Raw genomic sequence first — 19952 nt, forward strand, 5'->3', positions numbered from 1 at the left:
TCTCTCTCTCTCTCTCTCTCTCTCTCTCTCTCTCTCTCTCTCTCTCTCTCTCTCTCTCTCTCTCTAAAGATGGGGTTGTCAAACTTTCTTCCCCCACAAGAAATAAATAAGAAAAAAGTTATCTAAAAACTTGAAATAAATAAATAAATAAATAAAATAAAATAACAAAAATCATAAGGATTCCCTTTGGTTACTGAGGTTATGGTAATCCATTGCATTATTTCATAAATCAATAGAAGACCAACGTTTCTCTCTCTCTCTCTCTCTCTCTCTCTCTCTCTCTCTCTCTCTCTCTCTCTCTCTCTCTCTCTGTGTGTGTGTGTGTGTGTGTTAATAATTGTTGATTGTGGTTTAAACCCAGAGACAGGACCCTACTATCTACTAGATCAACAAAATAACAAAGCAAGTCTGCTGGAGCTGCTATCTTCCTTTCATATTCACATGCTATATCAAAAACATCAAAATAATTCATAATTCATAGATTAAGTAGATTTAATCACATAAAAAAAGGAAAGTTACGCATTTAGATGTTTAACTGTATATATAGATTTTTTTTTGCTTGTACTCATCATGAATGAAGCACTGCACAGTGCTGGAGGTGAAACGGTGTGTCTGGCCCTTTAAGAGCGCGCGCTCTGGGGTGGCGCTTCCCTTCGCCACTGCTTCTTGATATTAATAGTGTTTGGTGTCTTGAAAGTGACGTAATGCTCGGAGTCTGAGGTCCTGACATGCGATAACGTTTCTGATAAAGAACCGAGATCACTGCAATCAGACCAGCGTTATTTTTTTTAAAAGCCAGACGTTTTAAAGACTAATAATATTAATAATAAACACATTCACACTGATTTTCAGTTGCACAGGATCAAGTCTTTATCTTTATATCCCTACAAACAGAAAAAAAACAAAGACATATTCCCCGAGATCAACAAACAAACACAAAAGGGCGGTTCACGGTTTACGCCAGAAAGGGCCACCGTCTTTTCAGAGCACAAAAAAAGGCAAATGCATTTTTAAATCAACAGGTAAGGATGATGTTTATAAGAGAATCAATGAGCGTCTCGCGCACAGCACCGAAGCCGCGGCACGCGCGCTCGCAGTCGCTCCTTTTCATCGCGAATGTTATGTAATGGTCAGAAGGAGGACTAATGGGATTTCGGTGGCGTGTTACTTTGCAGCGACACGCAGGAAAGAGGCAGATTCGGGTTGTTTTCTGGGGGGCTGTTGTTTTATCGGGTCTAAACGCGTGAGATATTGCAGCACGAGCGGCTCCGGCAGCAGCAGCAGCAGCACGAGCAGCAGCAGGGTCACGTTCAGGCACGAGGACGAAAACAGCACGAGCTCCAGTAGGTTTGACTCCTTCTTTCCTTCTCGTTATTTTTCTTTACGCACCAAAATGAGTCCGTTTGACGTCTTTCCGGCGTTTGTTTAACACGTAACACGAGGGTTAACAACACGCGGAGGTATTTAATCGGTGTCGCGTTGCTTTGTTATAAGTATTTTGTGCTTTATTTGTGAACATTTCCCTGAGTGTGATGTGCTAGTTTGTGCACCGCAGCATGGACGCCTCTGGGCTGCTTATTGTGTCGAAGGGAAACGGACAGGATACTTGTAAGATGCTTATTAAGTCGGTAAAGTCGGCTTTGGGGATGTTTTTGGTGTGTAAACGATGCGTTTAACGCTCTTTAACGCTTAGCGCCCAACTTGAGAAACTTTCCGTAACTGATGTAAGATAAGAAAGCGCGTAGGCATGGCAACGTGCGCGAGCTTCGAGGCTCGAGACCATTTACCCTGCTGTGAAGAGACAGCTTTGTTTTTTTGTTTTGTTTATTACTAAACTACTTTTAAAATGAAATACTTTTAAACTTTATTAGTATTATTATTTTACTGAGGTTTTTCTGTTTTTTTTGTTTGGGTTACCGTTAGTGACTAAAGTTTTCTTGTAATTCACTGTTGTAGGATTCTTTCAGCTTGAGATGGAGAAGTTTCTAGAAGTTTGAAAATAAAACTGTACAAATGTCACACTTGTAAATACACGATTTGAGTTTTATGTCGGTTGTGGTTTTTTTTTTTTATAAAGCTTCCCTTATACTTTGGGGCACTGTTGTGCTGTTCACAAACTGGGACCATCAGGATTTGATCCTAAAGTAACTTCAAGTGTTTTAGAAAAGAGAGAGCTTCAGAGCTAAAAGCTAATTTGTTGACACCTTCAGGATTTTTCACATCTACTATATTTTCACCTAATTTATAGTAACTACATATGTAACTACACACAGGAGACAAAGTTACATTTGCTTTTGCTGTAACTTTTCTTGAAGTGGTCTTTCATTGTTTTCTTTTTTTTTTTTTTTTTACTGCCTTTAAATACACACCATCATTATTGGTAAAGTGTGTAAGGGAAATCTAGTGTTTTACTTTAAACTGGAATAAAAAATCACACGCCTTTTTTTTTTTTTTTTTTTTTTTTTTTTATTTTTACTTTAAATCAGAACCCACATCTGATTGTCATGACACAAAATTCCCAGGCTGCTTCCAGTAGACGTCTCGGGCTGTTTCCTGTAAGCCGAGACAGCAGCCACTCTGAGGCGGTCTGGAAATGATGCGCCTTCGGCCTGCTGCGAGGCTGCTTTCTTGTCAGTGAAAGTTTCTTAATGACAAAGGCCTGTGAAAAGCAACGACGCTCATCATTCAGAGAGGAGCAGAGAGACTCACAACTGTAAACAAAAGTTTCAGATAGCGTCAGAGAGGATCCTCTGCTGTGTCATCGGTATTGTTCTGTAGTCACAGCTGTGCCAGCTTCACATAACCTGTGTGTGTGTTGTGAATCTTACACTAATTCTTTTTCTTTTATACTTTTTTGCTAGTTCAGCTGGTGAAGTGTTATTGCCCTGAGACTACTTTTCATTCTCTTAGTTCTATTGTTTATTTATTTATATATGTGTGTATATATATATATATATATATATATATATATATATATATATATATATATATATATATATATATATATAATGTGTATATATATATATATATATATATATATATATATATATATATATATATATATATATATATATATATATATTCCTCTTAAAGTTTGTCTTTTCGAATAACCTATTGTTGATATTTTGTCCTTAATGATTGGCTGCCTGCGCTGAGATCTGTTCATCGTGCTGACTTGCCTTTTGAAAGAAGAGAAGAAAAAGATTTGTGTGAGTTGTCTGATAAGAAGTGTTTGAAGTGATTGAAACGGTCGAGGTAGATTTCAAATGTAAATGGGTGCGCATCTGTGAGCCCTTTGGGCGGGATGCAATAGATCAGCGCTGTATAGCGAGAACTTTACGGCTGACAGATGAATTTGGGCCTCGGCGTTTGGAGAAAGCACCAGCGGGGGGGCTTGCATTTGTTCTACACGGCTTTTGAGTTTGCACAACTTCTTTTTTGGACTGGATTCTTATCACAGCAAGATGAGCCTCACACTCTTGTCTGTTCCCTGCAGATTCATGTGTGTGTGCTGCTGAATGAGAAGCCTGTTGAGAGAAAGAAGCGTTCAAGGTTTTTTTTTTTTTTTTTTTTTTTTTTGAGAAATAGGTACAATTGGCCTATTAAGTTTTGGTCTTGACAGTGATAGAGAAAACACAGATTAATCTCATTAATCCAGTGTTTTCTTGTCTCTGCATGAATGGATTTGTAAGTGGTTGTTATGTATTATGCCTTTTAATAATTAACATAATTTTCGTTTGTGTATTTGTGTTTCTAATCTGCAATTAAAAAGATTTACACACAAAGAAACTACAGATGCTGATAAAGTACTAAACAAGCACCAATATTTCAACTTGCATGATTAAAATGCGGTCTTGATAGGAAATAAATATATATTTCTCAATCCTTCCTAAATATTGTGTGTAAATATACTTCAGGGTTTTAAATGCACTGTTTCTCAGCGGTCGGCAAACAGAAACAACTACAATAAGTTATTTCTAAAAATTAGTGGTGTAACTTCCGAATGAATCATTGATGCTTTTTTTTAGCACATCTTTTTTTCTCTCTCTCTCTGTGATTGTTTAAACCCCTGTGTGCTGTGGTTAGGATACTCAGATAGCAGATAACGGAAACTTGATTTTCGGTAAATGTCTTTTACACTGAGGTTTACGGAGAAATACCAGAGCTCTGTGGTTAAAACTTTTAAAAATGACACAATTGAGTCATCTCTTTTGGTTCTTTAACAGCATGAGTCATAGTTTAAGCTAGTTTTATTTTTCATTAATCTTGATTTTCTGTTTCTTAATAGCATTTGATGTTTTTGCGACACGTTGTCGCCTGCGTTCGCTGCCGTAACAGTTTGTTGTGTAGTGAGATTTTGCTGAAGGGAAATGCGGCTTAAATTCAAAGATCTCGTTTTTTGACCTGAGCTGACGTTGAGAGCAGCTTTGGGGGATCTTCATATTCATCTCTGGAGGTAATTCAGAAGGTGACTCTGATACAGAATCTGATTGATTTAGAGCAGTTTGAACTTCTTTAATAAATTTATTTGCTCCATTTTTTTTTTGTCACTCAGTTGCTGATTTGGACCTTTTTCTTGGTGCTGTATTATTTTCACTGCTCCATTACGTTTGTGTGTGTTTTTAATGCGTTTTCAGTCTCCAGTGGCTTGATTTCCTAGAGTGTACATTTCTGTGTAAATATATAGATGTGTTTAGGCTTTACTTTCGGGGAGCTAAGTGTCTCGCCTTGTAAACAACGCCTTCAACAGCTTTATTGTTATTTGTTATAAAGACTAGAGTCCCTACATATTCACTACATATGAAAAAAAGTAGTGAGTATAGTGATGAGTTTTTATTTTTTTTTTGGTCAGAATTTTGCACTGTAGAAAACCCAGCATGAAGGTTGTGCATGTATTTAATGGACGAAAGTCTTAAATCGGACAGCAGCAGTGTTGTGAGTACAATGGGTCTGTATGTTGGGTAGATTTTAATGGACTCGTTTTCAATACCATTTTTCTTTGAGAGCCGATTTGAGAGGCGCCCCGCATTAATCGCCTCCGCACTGCGCTCTCGCCGAGCGTTTGGGAAACTTTAGTAAACTTCTGGAAGTACCTGCTCCTATCTGTTTGACCTCGCTGTAGCAAAATCCGTGCCATCACGTCGCACGGCCTCGACTCCTCCGGAACAGTGATGAGTCAGTTTAGCCTTCTCCGCTCAGCGATGGTGTGTGTTCTCTTACCGCACATTTTCAGTTTTCCTTTTCTCTCTCTTTCTCTTACACCCCCCTCCCCTCCTCTTGTCTTTGTGGTCGAGTGTTCCTTTTCCATCTGTGTGGTCTGGAGGCTTGTGTTGTGGCTATAGCATAGGCTTCTACATTGTTCAAGACAGGTCGGACAGAATGAGTCGGAGCGAAGGAGGAGTTGGAGGGAGGACTGGAGGAGTTTTCCTTGAGAATGTTTGTTTTCCTGTTTCCAATTTGGTCGGCCAGAGGGCCTGTTCTGTCAGAGCTCCCATTCACGGAACCTGCTGCGAGGATGCCTGACTACGCCATACACAACCGCCTGCGCTCTCTGGATGTTTATTGCGGTCTCTGTGTTGCATTTATCACAGTGATGCTCTTTGAGATTATCCAAAGTTGTTGTTCTCCGTTTGCCCGTCATATGGTAATCCTTACGGTAGGCCGCACAGATTTCCTTTCCGTGGTGTGTGTGTAGGAGTATGTGTGAGCAGGCATGTGTGCACGTATTGTATATTGTGCACTTAAATCAGTGTATTTTGTGTGATTGTGTGTGTTATGTAGTTTATCATCTAATTTGTGTTTTGTGTCTGTGTGTTTGGAGTCAGGCTTTGCAGTAATTGAGAAGAGATAGCAGTGTGATGTGGCCCCAGACTCTCACCCAGGATCATCTGTGAGAACTTCTAAAGAGGACACTAGAGAAGGACACCGGGTTTTGTGAGAATCGAATGTGGAGACAGGACGCCAGAAGTGAACTCTGCTCACATTAACGGAAACAATGGAATAAATCGGAAAGCAGCATGGACGTGGAATAAGGGATATCTCAGAGGCAGGGCAAGGGCTTTGGATGTTCTGCCAACTCTGAAATCTGCCTCCTGTGGACGTGGTGCTGATAATGCTCTAACCCAATGCTCAGCAGAGGTATGTACATGCATCATTACATGCTAGGAAATTAGAGGAATGTTACTCGGCATGTCTCGTTCTGTAAAAAGACCAGCGACTGCTGGCTTTCTCTCGCGTGCACGCGACTTACGGCAAGAACCAACCCACCAACCAAAAAAAAAAATCTTTTATTTCACTATACGTGATTATCATGGCAGGCTGAACTGTCTTCGAGTAACACGAGCCTCTCCTGGCTGTGCGAAATTTCTCACGCTCACTTCTATCCAGCCATCATGTTTATAACTCCACCACCTTTCATCCTAAATAGATTATTTTCACTTTCCGTCATGTTTTGCTTTTAAGTCAGATGTAATAAGATGTAATTATATAGGTCACCTTATATAGCTTTAGTATTTTCCAGTCTAAACTGCGAACACGTTATTTCCATAAGTGGAAAAAACATAGCATGGTATTTAACATGACCCGTGCATTTAGCATGACAAATATACGTGACATCTTGATTACACGAGTTTGTCTGTGTTGTGAACCGTTTCCCAACACGAACTGGCGTCTCGCTGTCATTACGTTTGGTGATATGATGCATATTTAACACCTGACTTTTTTTCCCCTCTTCATTTGGAAGTCTATTGTGCTTGCATGCCATTTTTTTTAATCTATTTTATTAAAAATGAAATGTCATAAATCTTAAGCACAGTTGCGAACCTTTTCCTTCATACGTGTAAAAGTCATTCAGAGATTTGGACATTCTGTCAATTTCAAGTTTTGCAGTTTAACCTGTTGGCTTTTGTATGCATGTGTTTCTGTGCAAATGCAACCAGTGTAGAAACCCAGTCATCTTATATTAGCTTCTGCAAACCTACTATACAGTCTCGAATTTTCACCCGGAGCCGATTCTAAATAAAGCAATATGAAAAAAGTTCACAGTCGACTGCTTTCCTCCGGTGCGGACGTGCATATTAAACGTCCCGTAATGAGCTGCAATTACCAGATCCTCACTTTGTTAACGCTGCAGAAATAGAGGCTTCACTCATGTGCCATGCGATTTCAGCAGATTAGTCTAATGTTAAACATATGCCTTTTTTTTTTTTCAGACCGGCGTTCAAATTTTTTGACATTTTTTTTTAACGCTCGGAATTACTTCTCATGGTCCTGACTGAGAAACAGGCTTTAGCAGATGCTTTTGTTAAGCCTTGTGAGTTGTGCAGGGATACTGAGAAGGAATATCAAGATTAACCCTCCACAGAGTTCTCGCTCACGCAGCCTCACGCAGCCCCACAAAGGCTCAAAGGTCAAAGGTGACCTGACATCTTTAACTACTAAGATGAAGGCTTAGAGGCCCCCGGTATCTCCTGTTGAATGGCATTGTGCTTTTTTTTCAATTGTCAAGCAGTAAATCTTTGATATTTTTCCTGTCAATCACTGTCTTGTTTTTGTTCCGACGCGAACACTCTTTCACAAGCTGCGAGAAGTAATTCAGCTTTAAGGCGGCATGAAATTTCCATTTTCCTCCGAGACTTAGCTTTCAGTTTTACTTTTTTGAAGGTGAGAGAGATTTTACTTCGTCAAAATTAATGTCGGCTTACGTAACAAACTTATTCTAGAGTTTTTTTTTATGGTAGAAAGTAAAAAAGTATTGTACTGAATGTACTGAAGTGAAAAGAGCAGGCACTTTTGATAAGCCTTTGTTTTCTTACATGCTTGTGAAAGTCTTAAACTTTACAAAAATAAAGCAACCAAGCAAAAAGATTTGGGCAGCTGTTTAGCCTGCTATGTTTCTGTCGGGGTCTAGACTCACTTCTAGGTCTGAGATTGTGAGTCATTTTTATAATTTCTAGCCATGATTCGAGTACTTGACTGAGGATTTGTTTTGTATGCTTAAGACTGCACTGGATTTGTGCCTTCTTTATCCTTTGCTGTGTATTTCGTGGCCAGATGTGTTTTGTTCTTTTCTCTATAAAAATTTTGCTCCTCTGTGAGTCAGTATGTGTGACATATTGTCTGTAACCTTGAGCTGTAAAAAGTGCTCCACATGCCTTGCTGTGACAGAATTGAGGGTCAGCGCGAAGTTCCGTAAAATTCACTTTTACCATCTGAAAAATTCATTTACAAATCTTTACAAATCTTCGTTTGGCTTGTCGATGAGGTTTTCAGCTATTTCCGGGTGAGATTTCTGGACAATCTGTTTGTGTGTGTGTGTGTGTGTGCGTGTGTGTGTTGCAATGCCATGGTAGTAGGCGAATGGCAGAATATAATAATGTAGTGAGCTGTCAAGTCTTCACTTCATTGTAGTTTGGATATGAAAGTCTGTTTCATCCGTATTTCAGGTTGGAACACCGGGCTTTTAGTTAACCAGTTAAGCCGTCAGGACGCAGAGTCGTCACTCGTCAGCGCGAATCTTAATGAGCCGGCGACTATTCTGTAGTTTACCTCTTCTGCTAACAACCCGGGACTGGAGGAAGTGAAATAAACATGAAGTTTATGACAGTAGTGAGGGCTGGTTGGCTATGTAGATATTGTGAACAGAGTGAACCTGCTGAAGAGGAAAGAGGAGAAAGCTGCATCTGCCAGCCAATTATGCCCACGTTCTCCCTCCTCGCAAGCCACCTTCTCCCCCTAATCCCAAACCCAGCGTCCAAATAACATAATTAGATAGAGAAAATAAAAATGATCTCGGGCCGCTGATAGAACGCGAGATAAAGGAGCAATTCATTGCGTCGCAATGGTTGACTGCAGCCCTGTTGTTTTTAGTGGATTGTTTCCGTGAGGCCTGTAGCATATGGTGGTGGAAAAAGGGCCATGAAAAGGGGCTATAGAAGAGGGGGCTGGACGCAGCGGAGCTGCAAAAACAAAACGCTGTGAATCGACCCTGGCTAAATGGAGGGGTAATGGCGAACACCACATACTCAGGAGTTGTTTATTTAAAAAGCCAAGCTGCATTAATCAACGTCTTCATCACTGGCTCTGGCAGAGTGAATAATGTGCTTTTTTTTTTTCCACACCCTGGCTTTTTTTTGTTTTATTTTATTTTCTAATGCAAAATGTAATATTAACACTACTCAAAACCACATTTTTTCACACTTTGACTGATGGCTGTGCAGCGTCTACCATGGAGCCCACACTGTGCCGCTGCACTGCAGAACTGTTAATTTGGTGTAAACTTTCTGGTTTTCAAAAAAAAAAGATGCAGCTTGATTTGCCTGTCGCAAAGGCGTCCGTTTCAGCGCTGTCGTGACTGAGCAATCAACTGGCTTGCACAGGATGATCACTGGTTGGGATATTTGCCTTCCCTCTTTTCTACCCTGCTTAGTAACCTGTTGTTGAAAGCCCTGGTGTGTGAACTTACGTTCTTTTTGAATGGTAAACTGAGGAGAGTGTCATGTATCCTGGCCGTGGCTTTGGCAAACGGAAACAAGGACCTTTAAAGATCTCCCCATTTGTTTAGCTGAATCCCCAGAGACTTCCAATCCCCGACCCCCTTCTCCTGAGGCTATCAGATGTTTCCCTTCTACAAGGAGGGCAATTCACAAATCTAGGTGTTGTTACAACATGGACGAGGCAACAGGCATCGTGTCAGACAACGGTGCGGCTTGCTGTAAAGACCGCATTGCTCGGCTGATTAAGGGGATCAGATAAAGGTTTAACAGGAGAGGAGCCCTTCTTTCTAACATAACAGGCCACTGTTCCTTTTATAAATGTGACTGTGGTTACAAGCAGCTTGAAGTGTTCTTTGATTGGACCTCAACCAGAATGAGGAGTTTCTGTTTGTTTCAGTGCAAAGGTACAAAAGTACCTTTCTGAAAAAAATGATTGGACTTATTCTTCTTAAGCTCTCGCAGACCTCCAGCTAGCCAACTATGGTCTTCCTTCCATCTTCTCATAGCCATCAGATAGGCATCAGCCTGGAGGAGAAGAAGGTTATGGATACTCTACTTTGTAAAACACAACAGCAGAGTGTCAAACCGGCCTATCCCCGTCTCCTGGTCTGAACCCTGCAGGCTGCACTTTGTCTCTGTCAGGGTGGGGGGGAGACGGAGAACGAGGAGCTCGGCAGACCTCCCTCCTCTCCTCTCGCAGCTGAAGAGTTATAGGCCACGGAGCAGAGCCCAGAGCCAGTCCCCCGGCCATGGCGCTCGCCACAATCAGCACCTATTATGGTCAACGGGCCCAGGGGCCTGTCAGGTCCCGCTGCCTTTTTGATTCACCGCTCGCCTCAGATTCCGCCCGCAGTCCCCGGCCTTTTCTTCACTGTGTCCTCAACTTCCAGATAGCAGATAAAATATCCATAAACAGCACTTGAAAGAGAATGTAAATGTTTATAGGCTTCCTGCAAGACTTATCTGATATTGTTCTTATTTATACGTCAGGGCTTGTACATTTCGAGGCGGACGGGACCGGCCCGAATCGGAGCCAAATGACTTTAAGTGCTGCCTCGGTGCAGCTATTGCCAGCGGGGGAGGTTTTTAAGTGGACAGTTGGACGATGGAGGAGCTAGCCGGTGACACCAGGATGGAAAGAATGCATAGACAATACAACACTGATTCCTTTCAGCTCCCCGTCACAGCTGCCAAGCGATCGGCAACATTTCACCTTGCGAGGCACGCTAACTGCAGCTTAGTGTGTGTGCACGAGTTTTCCCCAGTCACACAAGCAGAAAAGTCATTTTCTGGCCTTTTTTATTTCAGTCTAGTTATTATACATGTTGGTCACATCAGGCTAAAATGTATGCTACTTCAAGCTCAAGCTCAAATCCACACCAATTTCTCAGAGAGTTGAGCCGTGCAGTAAATCAGCGCCGCGTACCCGGAGTGCTCCTGCTAACTGCAGCATGCAGATTGCCTGGGTGGGAGACAGTGCTGTCGAGAGCAGGGTGTTGACGTAGGCGGAAGGATCACACTATAATGTTGCCATTAATCTCAGATCGATGAGTCGGTACATGTCCTGAGCCTGGAGAGCTCCACTCACACTAAGAGGCACGGTACAAACCCAAATGGATTTCTCTCACACACACACACACACACACACACACACACACACACACACACACACACACACATTTGCAAACACACACATACGCAAACACGTTTCTCATTACTTCCGGAATAATTTAATTTGAACCAGGGCTTCCTCTCATGCATAGTTGATGGCATGTATTTACTTGTAAACAGTAATTATAGTGTCTGAGATATGAATCATCAATACAAGACAAATATAACAAAGAAACACCCTAAAAAAACACGAAATGTGCTGGTTACATAACATTGCATATCCCTGTGTGTGTGTGTGTTCATGCCTATATATATATGTGTGTGTGTGTGTGTGTGTGTGTGTGTGTGTGTGTGTGTGATTGTCTATACATGTTTGAGTGAATGTGTGAGTGAATGTTTTGTACATACATGCGTGTGTGTGTTTGTTTATAGATGCGTGTGTGTGTTTGTCTATAGATGCGTGTGTGTGTTTGTCTATAGATGCATGTGTGTGTTTGTCTATAGATGCGTGTGTGTGTTTGTCTATAGATGCGTGTGTGTGTATGTCTATAGATGCGTGTGTGTGTATGTCTATAGATGCGTGTGTGTGTATGTCTATAGATGCGTGTGTGTTTGTCTATAGATGCGTGTGTGTTAGTCTATAGATGCGTGTGTATGTATGGATGTTTGTGCGGTGTGTGTTTATGTCTATAGATGTGTGTGTGTGTTTATGTCTATAGATGTGTGTGTGTGTGTTTATGTCTATAGATGCGTGTGTGTGTGTTTGTCTATAGGTGTGTGTGTTTAGGTCTATAGGTGTGTGTTTAGGTCTATAGATATGTGTGTGTGTTTAGGTCTATAGATATGTGTGTGTGTTTAGGTCTATAGGTGTGTGTTTAGGTCTATAGATATGTGTGTGTGTTTAGGTCTATAGATGTGTGTGTGTTTATGTCTATAGATGTGTGTGTGTGTTTATGTCTATAGATGTGTGTGTGTGTTTATGTCTATAGATGTGTGTGTGTGTTTATGTCTATAGATGCGTGTGTGTGTTTGTCTATAGATGCGTGTGTGTTTGTCTATAGATGCGTGTGTGTGTTTGTCTATAGATGCGTGTGTGTGTTTGTCTATAGATGCGTGTGTGTTAGTCTATAGATGCGTGTGTGTATGGATGTTTGTGCGGTGTGTGTTTATGTCTATAGATGTGTGTGTGTTTATGTCTATAGATGTGTGTGTGTTTATGTCTATAGATGTGTGTGTGTTTATGTCTATAGATGTGTGTGTGTTTATGTCTATAGATGTGTGTGTGTGTTTATGTCTATAGATGTGTGTGTGTGTTTATGTCTATAGATGTGTGTGTGTTTATGTCTATAGATGTGTGTGTGTTTATGTCTATAGATGCGTGTGTGTGTGTTTGTCTATAGGTGTGTGTGTTTGTCTATAGGTGTGTGTGTTTAGGTCTATAGGTGTGTGTGTTTAGGTCTATAGATGTGTGTGTGTGTTTAGGTCTATAGATGTGTGTGTGTGTTTATGTCTATAGATGTGTGTGTGTGTTTATGTCTATAGATGTGTGTGTGTGTGTTTATGTCTATAGATGTGTGTGTGTGTTTATGTCTATAGATGCGTGTGTGTGTTTATGTCTATAGATGTGTGTGTGGGTGTGTGTTTGTCTATAGGTGTGTGTGTTTTAGGTCTATAGGTGTGTGTGTTTTAGGTCTATAGATGTGTGTGTTTAGGTCTATAGATATGTGTGTGTGTTTAGGTCTATAGATATGTGTGTGTGTTTAGGTCTATAGATGTGTGTGTTTAGGTCTATAGATATGTGTGTGTGTTTAGGTCTATAGATGTGTGTGTGTTTAGGTCTATAGATGTGTGTGTGTTTAGGTCTATAGATGTGTGTGTGTGTGTTTAGGTCTATAGATGTGTGTGTGTTTAGGTCTATAGATGTGTGTGTGTGTGTTTAGGTCTATAGATGTGTGTGTGTGTTTAGGTCTATAGATGTGTGTGTGTGTGTGTTTAGGTCTATAGATGTGTGTGTGTGTGTGTGTGTGTTTAGGTCTATAGATGTGTGTGTGTGTGTTTAGGTCTTTAGATGTGTGTGTGTGTTTAGGTCTATAGATGTGTGTGTGTGTGTGTTTAGGTCTATAGATGTGTGTGTGTGTGTGTTTAGGTCTATAGAAGTGTGTGTGTGTTTAGGTCTATAGATATGTGTGTGTGTGTTTAGGTCTATAGAAGTGTGTGTGTGTTTAGGTCTATAGAAGTGTGTGTGTGTTTAGGTCTATAGAAGTGTGTGTGTGTTTAGGTCTTTAGAAGTGTGTGTGTGTTTAGGTCTATAGATGTGTGTGTGTGTTTAGGTCTATAGATGCGTGTGTGTGTGTTTAGGTCTATAGATGTGTGTGTGTGTTTAGGTCTATAGATGTGTGTGTGTGTTTAGGTCTATAGGTGTGTGTGTGTGTGTTTAGGTCTATAGATGTGTGTGTGTGTGTTTAGGTCTATAGATGTGTGTGTGTGTGTGTGTTTAGGTCTATAGATGTGTGTGTGTGTGTGTTTAGGTCTATAGATGTGTGTGTGTGTGTGTGTTTAGGTCTATAGATGTGTGTGTGTGTGTGTGTGTTTAGGTCTATAGATGTGTGTGTGTGTGTGTGTGTTTAGGTCTATAGATGTGTGTGTGTGTGTTTAGGTCTATAGATGTGTGTGTGTGTGTTTAGGTCTATAGATGTGTGTGTGTGTGTGTTTAGGTCTATAGATGTGTGTGTGTGTGTGTTTAGGTCTATAGATGTGTGTGTGTGTGTTTAGGTCTATAGATGTGTGTGTGTGTGTGTGTTTAGGTCTATAGATGTGTGTGTGTGTGTGTGTTTAGGTCTATAGATATGTGTGTGTGTGTTTAGGTCTATAGATATGTGTGTGTGTGTTTAGGTCTATAGATATGTGTGTGTGTGTGTGTGTGTGTGTGTTTAGGTCTATAGATGTGTGTGACTGGAGGGTGGGGAATGAGAAATCTGTTGTTGGAAGGCCTTTATGTCTGTGTCCATCTGCTAGACAGATATTGTGGTGATGTTAGCTGTGACCCAGTGTGTTTTTTCTGTTCCTCATTAACTATAAAATTCTAAAGGCGTAATTAAGAGTCTTTATTTGTGTGAATGCTAAAAGGAAGCTGTTTAATTTCTCTCTGTCCCAGTCTGCAAGTAGAACATTTCAGCATCACACTCTGGCGCCTTTGCAGTTAAGAACGGAGGAAAGTCAGGATATGGCAAAAAGAAATGTGCTGAAAAACAGAACCAGCATGCGAGTGAGCCGTCGAGCTTAAGCGAGATGGGCGTATGACTCAGGACGTTCCCATGATAAGCAAGACACTCATGCGTGCTTTGTTGTTTCAGCTATTATAGGTGGTATAGCTCAGGGTGTGGTCGCTTTATCAAACATGCTAGGATGACTAATCAGTCCTAGGGCTACATGGCATATGAAAGGAGAATCTTTGTACAAAGCAAATAGTGGAATCTTGTAAAACCAGTGGGAAGCCCTTTTTACGCTGCGAAAACGCAAAACAGTTTCTTCCAATTGCTCGACTTTAATTCTTGACTTTAATGGTGCATTTGGCATTTGCTTTTTTTTTTTTCCCCTGATGAAAACGTGTTTGAGGGGCAGCGGTGTTCATGTGGTGTAAAGGTGTTAGAGAGGTGCAGAGGGGAGAAAAAAGCAAGCTCTTACACACAGAAGAAGAGATAGTGGCCGGGTGGACTGGATGCTTATCACCCCATATCCGATAACAAGGCAAGTGTCTTCTCTTTAGAGTATTTCTCTTGACTTCTCTGTCTCGAAAAATCTGCCAGTGGATCTGTGCAGAGCGTTCGCTAAAAAGCAAAGTGTTTGAAGTAAGTCGAGTAAACTTGACACGTGTGTGTGTGTGTGTGTGTATTTGTGTGGGCTGGGGGTGGGGGGTATTGGTGGTGGTGGTGGTTGTTGGGGGGAATCAGGTGAACCTGACATCAATCTATATAGTAAGTCTTGAGTGGAAATTTGAAACGTTAAAAAAAAAATCTGTAAATTTATTTTGCAAATTCAGCAAGAAAACTCCAAGGCATGTCGAGATGCAGGTGTAACATCCAAACATCCAGCTCTAGGATACTATGCAAATATTTTGCCTAAGGTGCCGTTTGGGAAGTCGACTAATTCTCCTGACTACCATGCCGCTGCATCTAAGATCTTATCACAGCGGAGAAAGCTTGAGAACACAGAGCAAATTAGTGCACACTGACACCAGTCCTTATCACTGCTCACTCACTCTCTCTCTCTCACACATACACACACACACACACACACAGCACATTCAGCTGTGTCTCTTGTGAATTCTGCTGCTCTTAAATGGAGTTAAATGGTGAAGAACCTAGCTTTTAAAACACATTACTACTTCTGCTGAGGCTCAGAAGCTCGCGCGTCCGTGTTTTTCTTCTTCTTTTTTTTCTGCACTGCGAGCTATCAGATTTCTTGTACGTAAACCACCAAGGGCTGCTAGAAATAGTTGCACTATTTGAATAGTACTTGACAAGAACAAATGATCTTGGAGCAATGCTTAGCTGGCTGTATACACAACATCAGAAGAAATGGTGTCATATCGGTGTGTGTATATATAAAAATGTCTAAAAATAATTTAGAATAGAATCATTTGAAAATGATCTGATATTTGTATGTTTCATTTTTAATGGAGATTGTTAGATTTATGCTCTTTCAGCAGGATTAGTGTCACATTGTCGCATTAGGAATGTAGTACAGATTCAAGGACAGCGTTATGTGGTGCTCTCTGTAGCAGGAACATGCAGCTAGTAGAAGAGAATGTCACACGATTAACAGTTTACAGTTTAGCTACATAATAAAGAGACATTTCAGTGAGCGAATGGCATCATTTAAGGTGCACCAACGCACAGCGTAGAGGCCGATATCGCCCCGGATTCGCTTCTAAGCCGATCCATCGGCATATTTGCTTTTATTCAAACGACACGACGTTGATCTCGGACACGAACACAGGATACGACTTGTCTTAAATCACTCCGCAATTAAGCCCTTGACACGGTGAATTTCTTGGCAACAGAAGCTCGTAGAGAATCGGCTCGGCTACAAAGAGGGATGTTTGTATCACATCAGGATCAGTGCTTTGATTCCGGTACGTATTGAAAACTAGGAACGGAAATCCGAATAAGGAATCAGTGTTTATGAAAGAAAGTTTTTCATGTAGTCTTGATACGAACTCACAGTGCAGCACTGCTGCTCATTTATCTACATGTGCATGTGAATAGTGAGGATTGGTGATAGTTGAGTTTTGAGGAGGTATTTTATCTGGCATGAATATTTAAAATAAGATTTAGAGAAGTGCAGCCTTCTGCGAGTTTATCACAAAAGTCTTCTAGCTTTTACTGACATGAACTCAATACTGTGATTAACCGAATACGTGTTTGTTTGTGTGTGTAAGCGTACTAAAGAACTCGTCTCCAGACGTCAGGATCGCTCTCCTTTTCCGTAAACAGCTTCTGCCCTTTTGTCTGCTTATTGTCTTTGTTTTGTTGAAAACTCCTGAGAGCGAGGTGACAGAGTCTCCTTCAGAGAAACTCTAGCTGTGTCGCAACACTGTGTGACTTTTACTCATAGGGGAAATGCAGCAGAGTCTGTGGTTAGCTGTCGGTTTCACACTGTAGCTGCAGCGCTTCGCTATGAATTGTAGGAAAATCTTTGCACCACTGGCAGGAGAGCGAATGTGATTTCGAGCTTTTGTTTTTAATAACCGTCACAATTCGAGCGCTCAAATGTTTCACGTTTCCCCTCGTCATCTCGGAAAGCTGAAAATCTCAGCACGCCGGCATGTTAGCTGGTTCTTCCTGGCCATGAACGGGAAAAGAAAAAAGGTGACGAAAAGGAAAATAAAAGCCTTGTAACTGTTTCAAGGAGGAACTTAAATCTGTTGGTCATCTTAAGTGCATAAAGATCCTTCACAGAACAGTTCACAGCCCTCATCCCCGAATCTCCAGCCAGGATCAGAGGCTAAGTGAGAGAATGGAAGTGTCCAAGCAGAAGTGCTTGAACAGTAACAGCACAGGGCAGCATATTGAGCAAGCTGCCTTCACATCAGGCTTTTTCCTGTTGCTAAATGCTGGTATTTTTAGGTAGGGAGAGCAGCTCTGTTTTCAAGATGGTTTCACATATGTAATGGAATTACCCCCTGAGTAATGGAATTTATTTATACAAAAATTGGTGAGGGGGAAAAAAAACAACTTAAATAATCTTTCTACTGACACAAGCTCTTTTGAAGGTTCTATTTTTATTTTTTTTTTATTTTTTTTTTTTTAAAGAAATTATATTTTATGCCTGAGGTTTAACCTGGTGTCAGTTTGTGTGTTTGAATCTGGACAAAACATTTGATGTCATTACTCTCTCTCTCTCTCTCTTACTCTCTCTCTCTCTCTCTCTCTCTCTCTCTCTCTCTCTCTCACTTATACACACACACACACACACACACTGGATAGTGTGCTTTAAACTGAGAAACTGAGGCTAATATTAGCGCCCTCCTGTTGAGCTCGTGTACACAGAAACTCATTGGAATGGAGACAATCTAGAGGTGTTTTTCAATTGCAAACCCAGGTTTATGAAAACATCAAATTCTGAAAAGTATTGCTATTAACTTGCTTGTTCTAGACAGCGATGCGACTAGTAGTGTTGGGTTAAGTGTACATCATATTTATTATTATGTAATAAAGTTTTATTAAATCTGTGCTATAGCTGAAATCAAGTTGTCTCTTTGAAACCCCCCCCCCCCCCTTTTTTTTTTTTTTTTTTAAAAACCACTTTATTTCTCCCCTTTTCTTACACCCTCCACGGCATTGGCGGAAGTCTGTTATCTGCTGCTCTCTCTGCTACGCGTGATCCCTGGCCCTGGCTGGCAGCTCCAGTCCTGTGATCACAGGAAGTGTAAGGGAAGCAGTTGTTCTGTGTTGTCTCCGGTTGCAGGGTGCGCTGATTGAGTGCACAGAGGCCAGGTCATTGAGACGAGGCCCCTCAAAGCAACCCCTCCCTTCCCCCCCTTTCCTCCAACTCCACTAACCTCGCTGTTCCCCAACCGGAGGGCAGTTAGTAGGCTAGCGGGACAGGGGGAAGGACACATGGCAGGGGGGTGGTTAGAATAGAAGCCTGTAGAAAACTGTCTTTAATTACCGCTATGCTTTGAACTCCGAGAATTAGGCAGGTAGTTGTGAAGGAGAGCGAGAACGAGGTGACTAGTCCAGCTGACGTCACGTGGCAAATGAAAGGACGGCATTGTCGGTGGTGGGTGCAAACTGCCGAGGAAACTTTCTCCCTTGAATGCAAAGCGATTTCGACGCAGGGATTTTGCGAGGCTTTTTAGACTCGCCTGTGAATCCAGACAATAGCTAAAGAAGGAAATCACACCGATATGCTGAAACTGTGCACGTAGCTGTTTTTTTTTTTTAACAACATACAGTGTTGTGGTAATCACATTCACATGCGGGACTTGCCAAGCTTGTTGCAATAATCATTTCTGCTCCAAGCCGTGACATGTGGCCTGAGACCTCACACATCTGAGAGAAAGATCTATGTGATCATGTGATTGTAGAGATAAACGAGTGATTTCACCCCATATTTCAAACCATCCTTCTAAACCAAATCATGCTCGTTTCATTGATTGGATCGATTTTAATTGATTCTCTTTCTCTCGCTGTATAACAAGATCATCAGTAATCTATAGAACAAAGTGATAGTTTGTTAGAAAGTGAGTGCCGCTGTATACATGCCCGTGTTTTTTCACGCCCGCGTTCACAGCATCTTTTGACACGTTTTATCCGTTAAATTCGCACGTCAGCTCGGTGAATACATTTTTATGAAAATGGTGTGAGGGAATCTGGCTGCTTTCTTTTCTGAGTTTGTATCAAGGTGAAGTGTCACTTTAAGTGAAACACTAAATATCATGTTTTATCAGGGCACTGAGCTTTGTCGAGCTCATTCCACTTTGGCAACGTTCTTAGCATTGACTCTTTGATCTGAATGTGTGCTCATGAATAAACATGACTTGCCTTGCTTGTGTGATGTGTGTGTGTGTGTGTGTGTGTGAGAGAGGGAGAGAGGGAGAGGGAGAGAGAGGGAGATGTTTTTTGCATCGGGCTTGATGGCATGCCGCATAAAAAGACACAGAAAGGCAGTTTGTCACAGCCTGTTCTTATTGAGCCTGGCATCTTTTCACACTCATGCAAGGATAAAGGGAAAAACAGTGGTATGTAGAATTATGGGAAAAGCTCTTTTATTTTTTGACATGCCGTTCCCTCCTCCCTCCCTGATCCGTAAGCTCTCACTCTCTTAATCTCTCCCTCACTCGCTTTCCCCCCCCTCCTCTGTTCTCTCCCCCTCCTTGTGCATGCTCTCGTCTCAGCGCATACAGTTGAATTCGACGGGGCTCGTATCGTCACTGACTTGATTTTTAAACAGCGTGGGCTTATCATCCACTTCTACACGACCTCATTGCATTAGTGTGTGCGCATGTGTGAGAGAGACAGACATTCAATGCCGGACCTTTCCAGTATACACACACACACACACACAAAACCAACAGAAATGAAATCCCAATCATGCCCTGCAGGCCTTTCGCTCTCTCAACTTCAAAGGCTGTGTGAGGTTTAAAAAAAGGAAAAAAAAAGACGACAGGGAAGGAAGGAGCATGTAGGCAGGTAGTCAATGTGTCAAAGCTAACAGATATTGCCTCGTGCAGACTTTATTGAAAGTTTGACCCGAGCCATCAGACTTTTATTTCACGCCTCAGTCAGGGCCGTGTGAAGTACACATCACCTCTGGCTTGCTTATTCCCCATGGCACGTGTTC

The 19952-nt window shown here is 41.4% G+C and overlaps 1 protein-coding gene across 6 annotated transcripts in view; it reads left to right on the plus strand.

The window, feature by feature from the left end:
* Positions 1 to 725: 725 nt before the first annotated feature.
* Positions 726 to 19952, plus strand: part of trps1 (trichorhinophalangeal syndrome I) — a 102222-nt gene continuing 82995 nt past the window's right edge. The window contains exons 1-3 of one of the 6 annotated variants that reach the window (XM_060897552.1): positions 1058 to 1343; positions 2487 to 2764; positions 5826 to 6138. In XM_060897552.1, coding sequence (XP_060753535.1) covers positions 6126 to 6138 — 13 coding nt within the window. In that variant the 5' untranslated portion in view covers positions 1058 to 1343; positions 2487 to 2764; positions 5826 to 6125. Of the gene's footprint in view, positions 1023 to 1057; positions 1344 to 2486; positions 2765 to 5621; positions 5657 to 5821; positions 6139 to 16100; positions 16240 to 19952 lie in introns of those variants that run through there. The other 5 variants (XM_060897551.1, XM_060897550.1, XM_060897549.1 and 2 more) reach the window with 5 other exon arrangements.

Source organism: Tachysurus vachellii, chromosome 21 (genome assembly GCF_030014155.1).
Source record: "Tachysurus vachellii isolate PV-2020 chromosome 21, HZAU_Pvac_v1, whole genome shotgun sequence".
Lineage (NCBI taxonomy): Eukaryota > Metazoa > Chordata > Actinopteri > Siluriformes > Bagridae > Tachysurus > Tachysurus vachellii.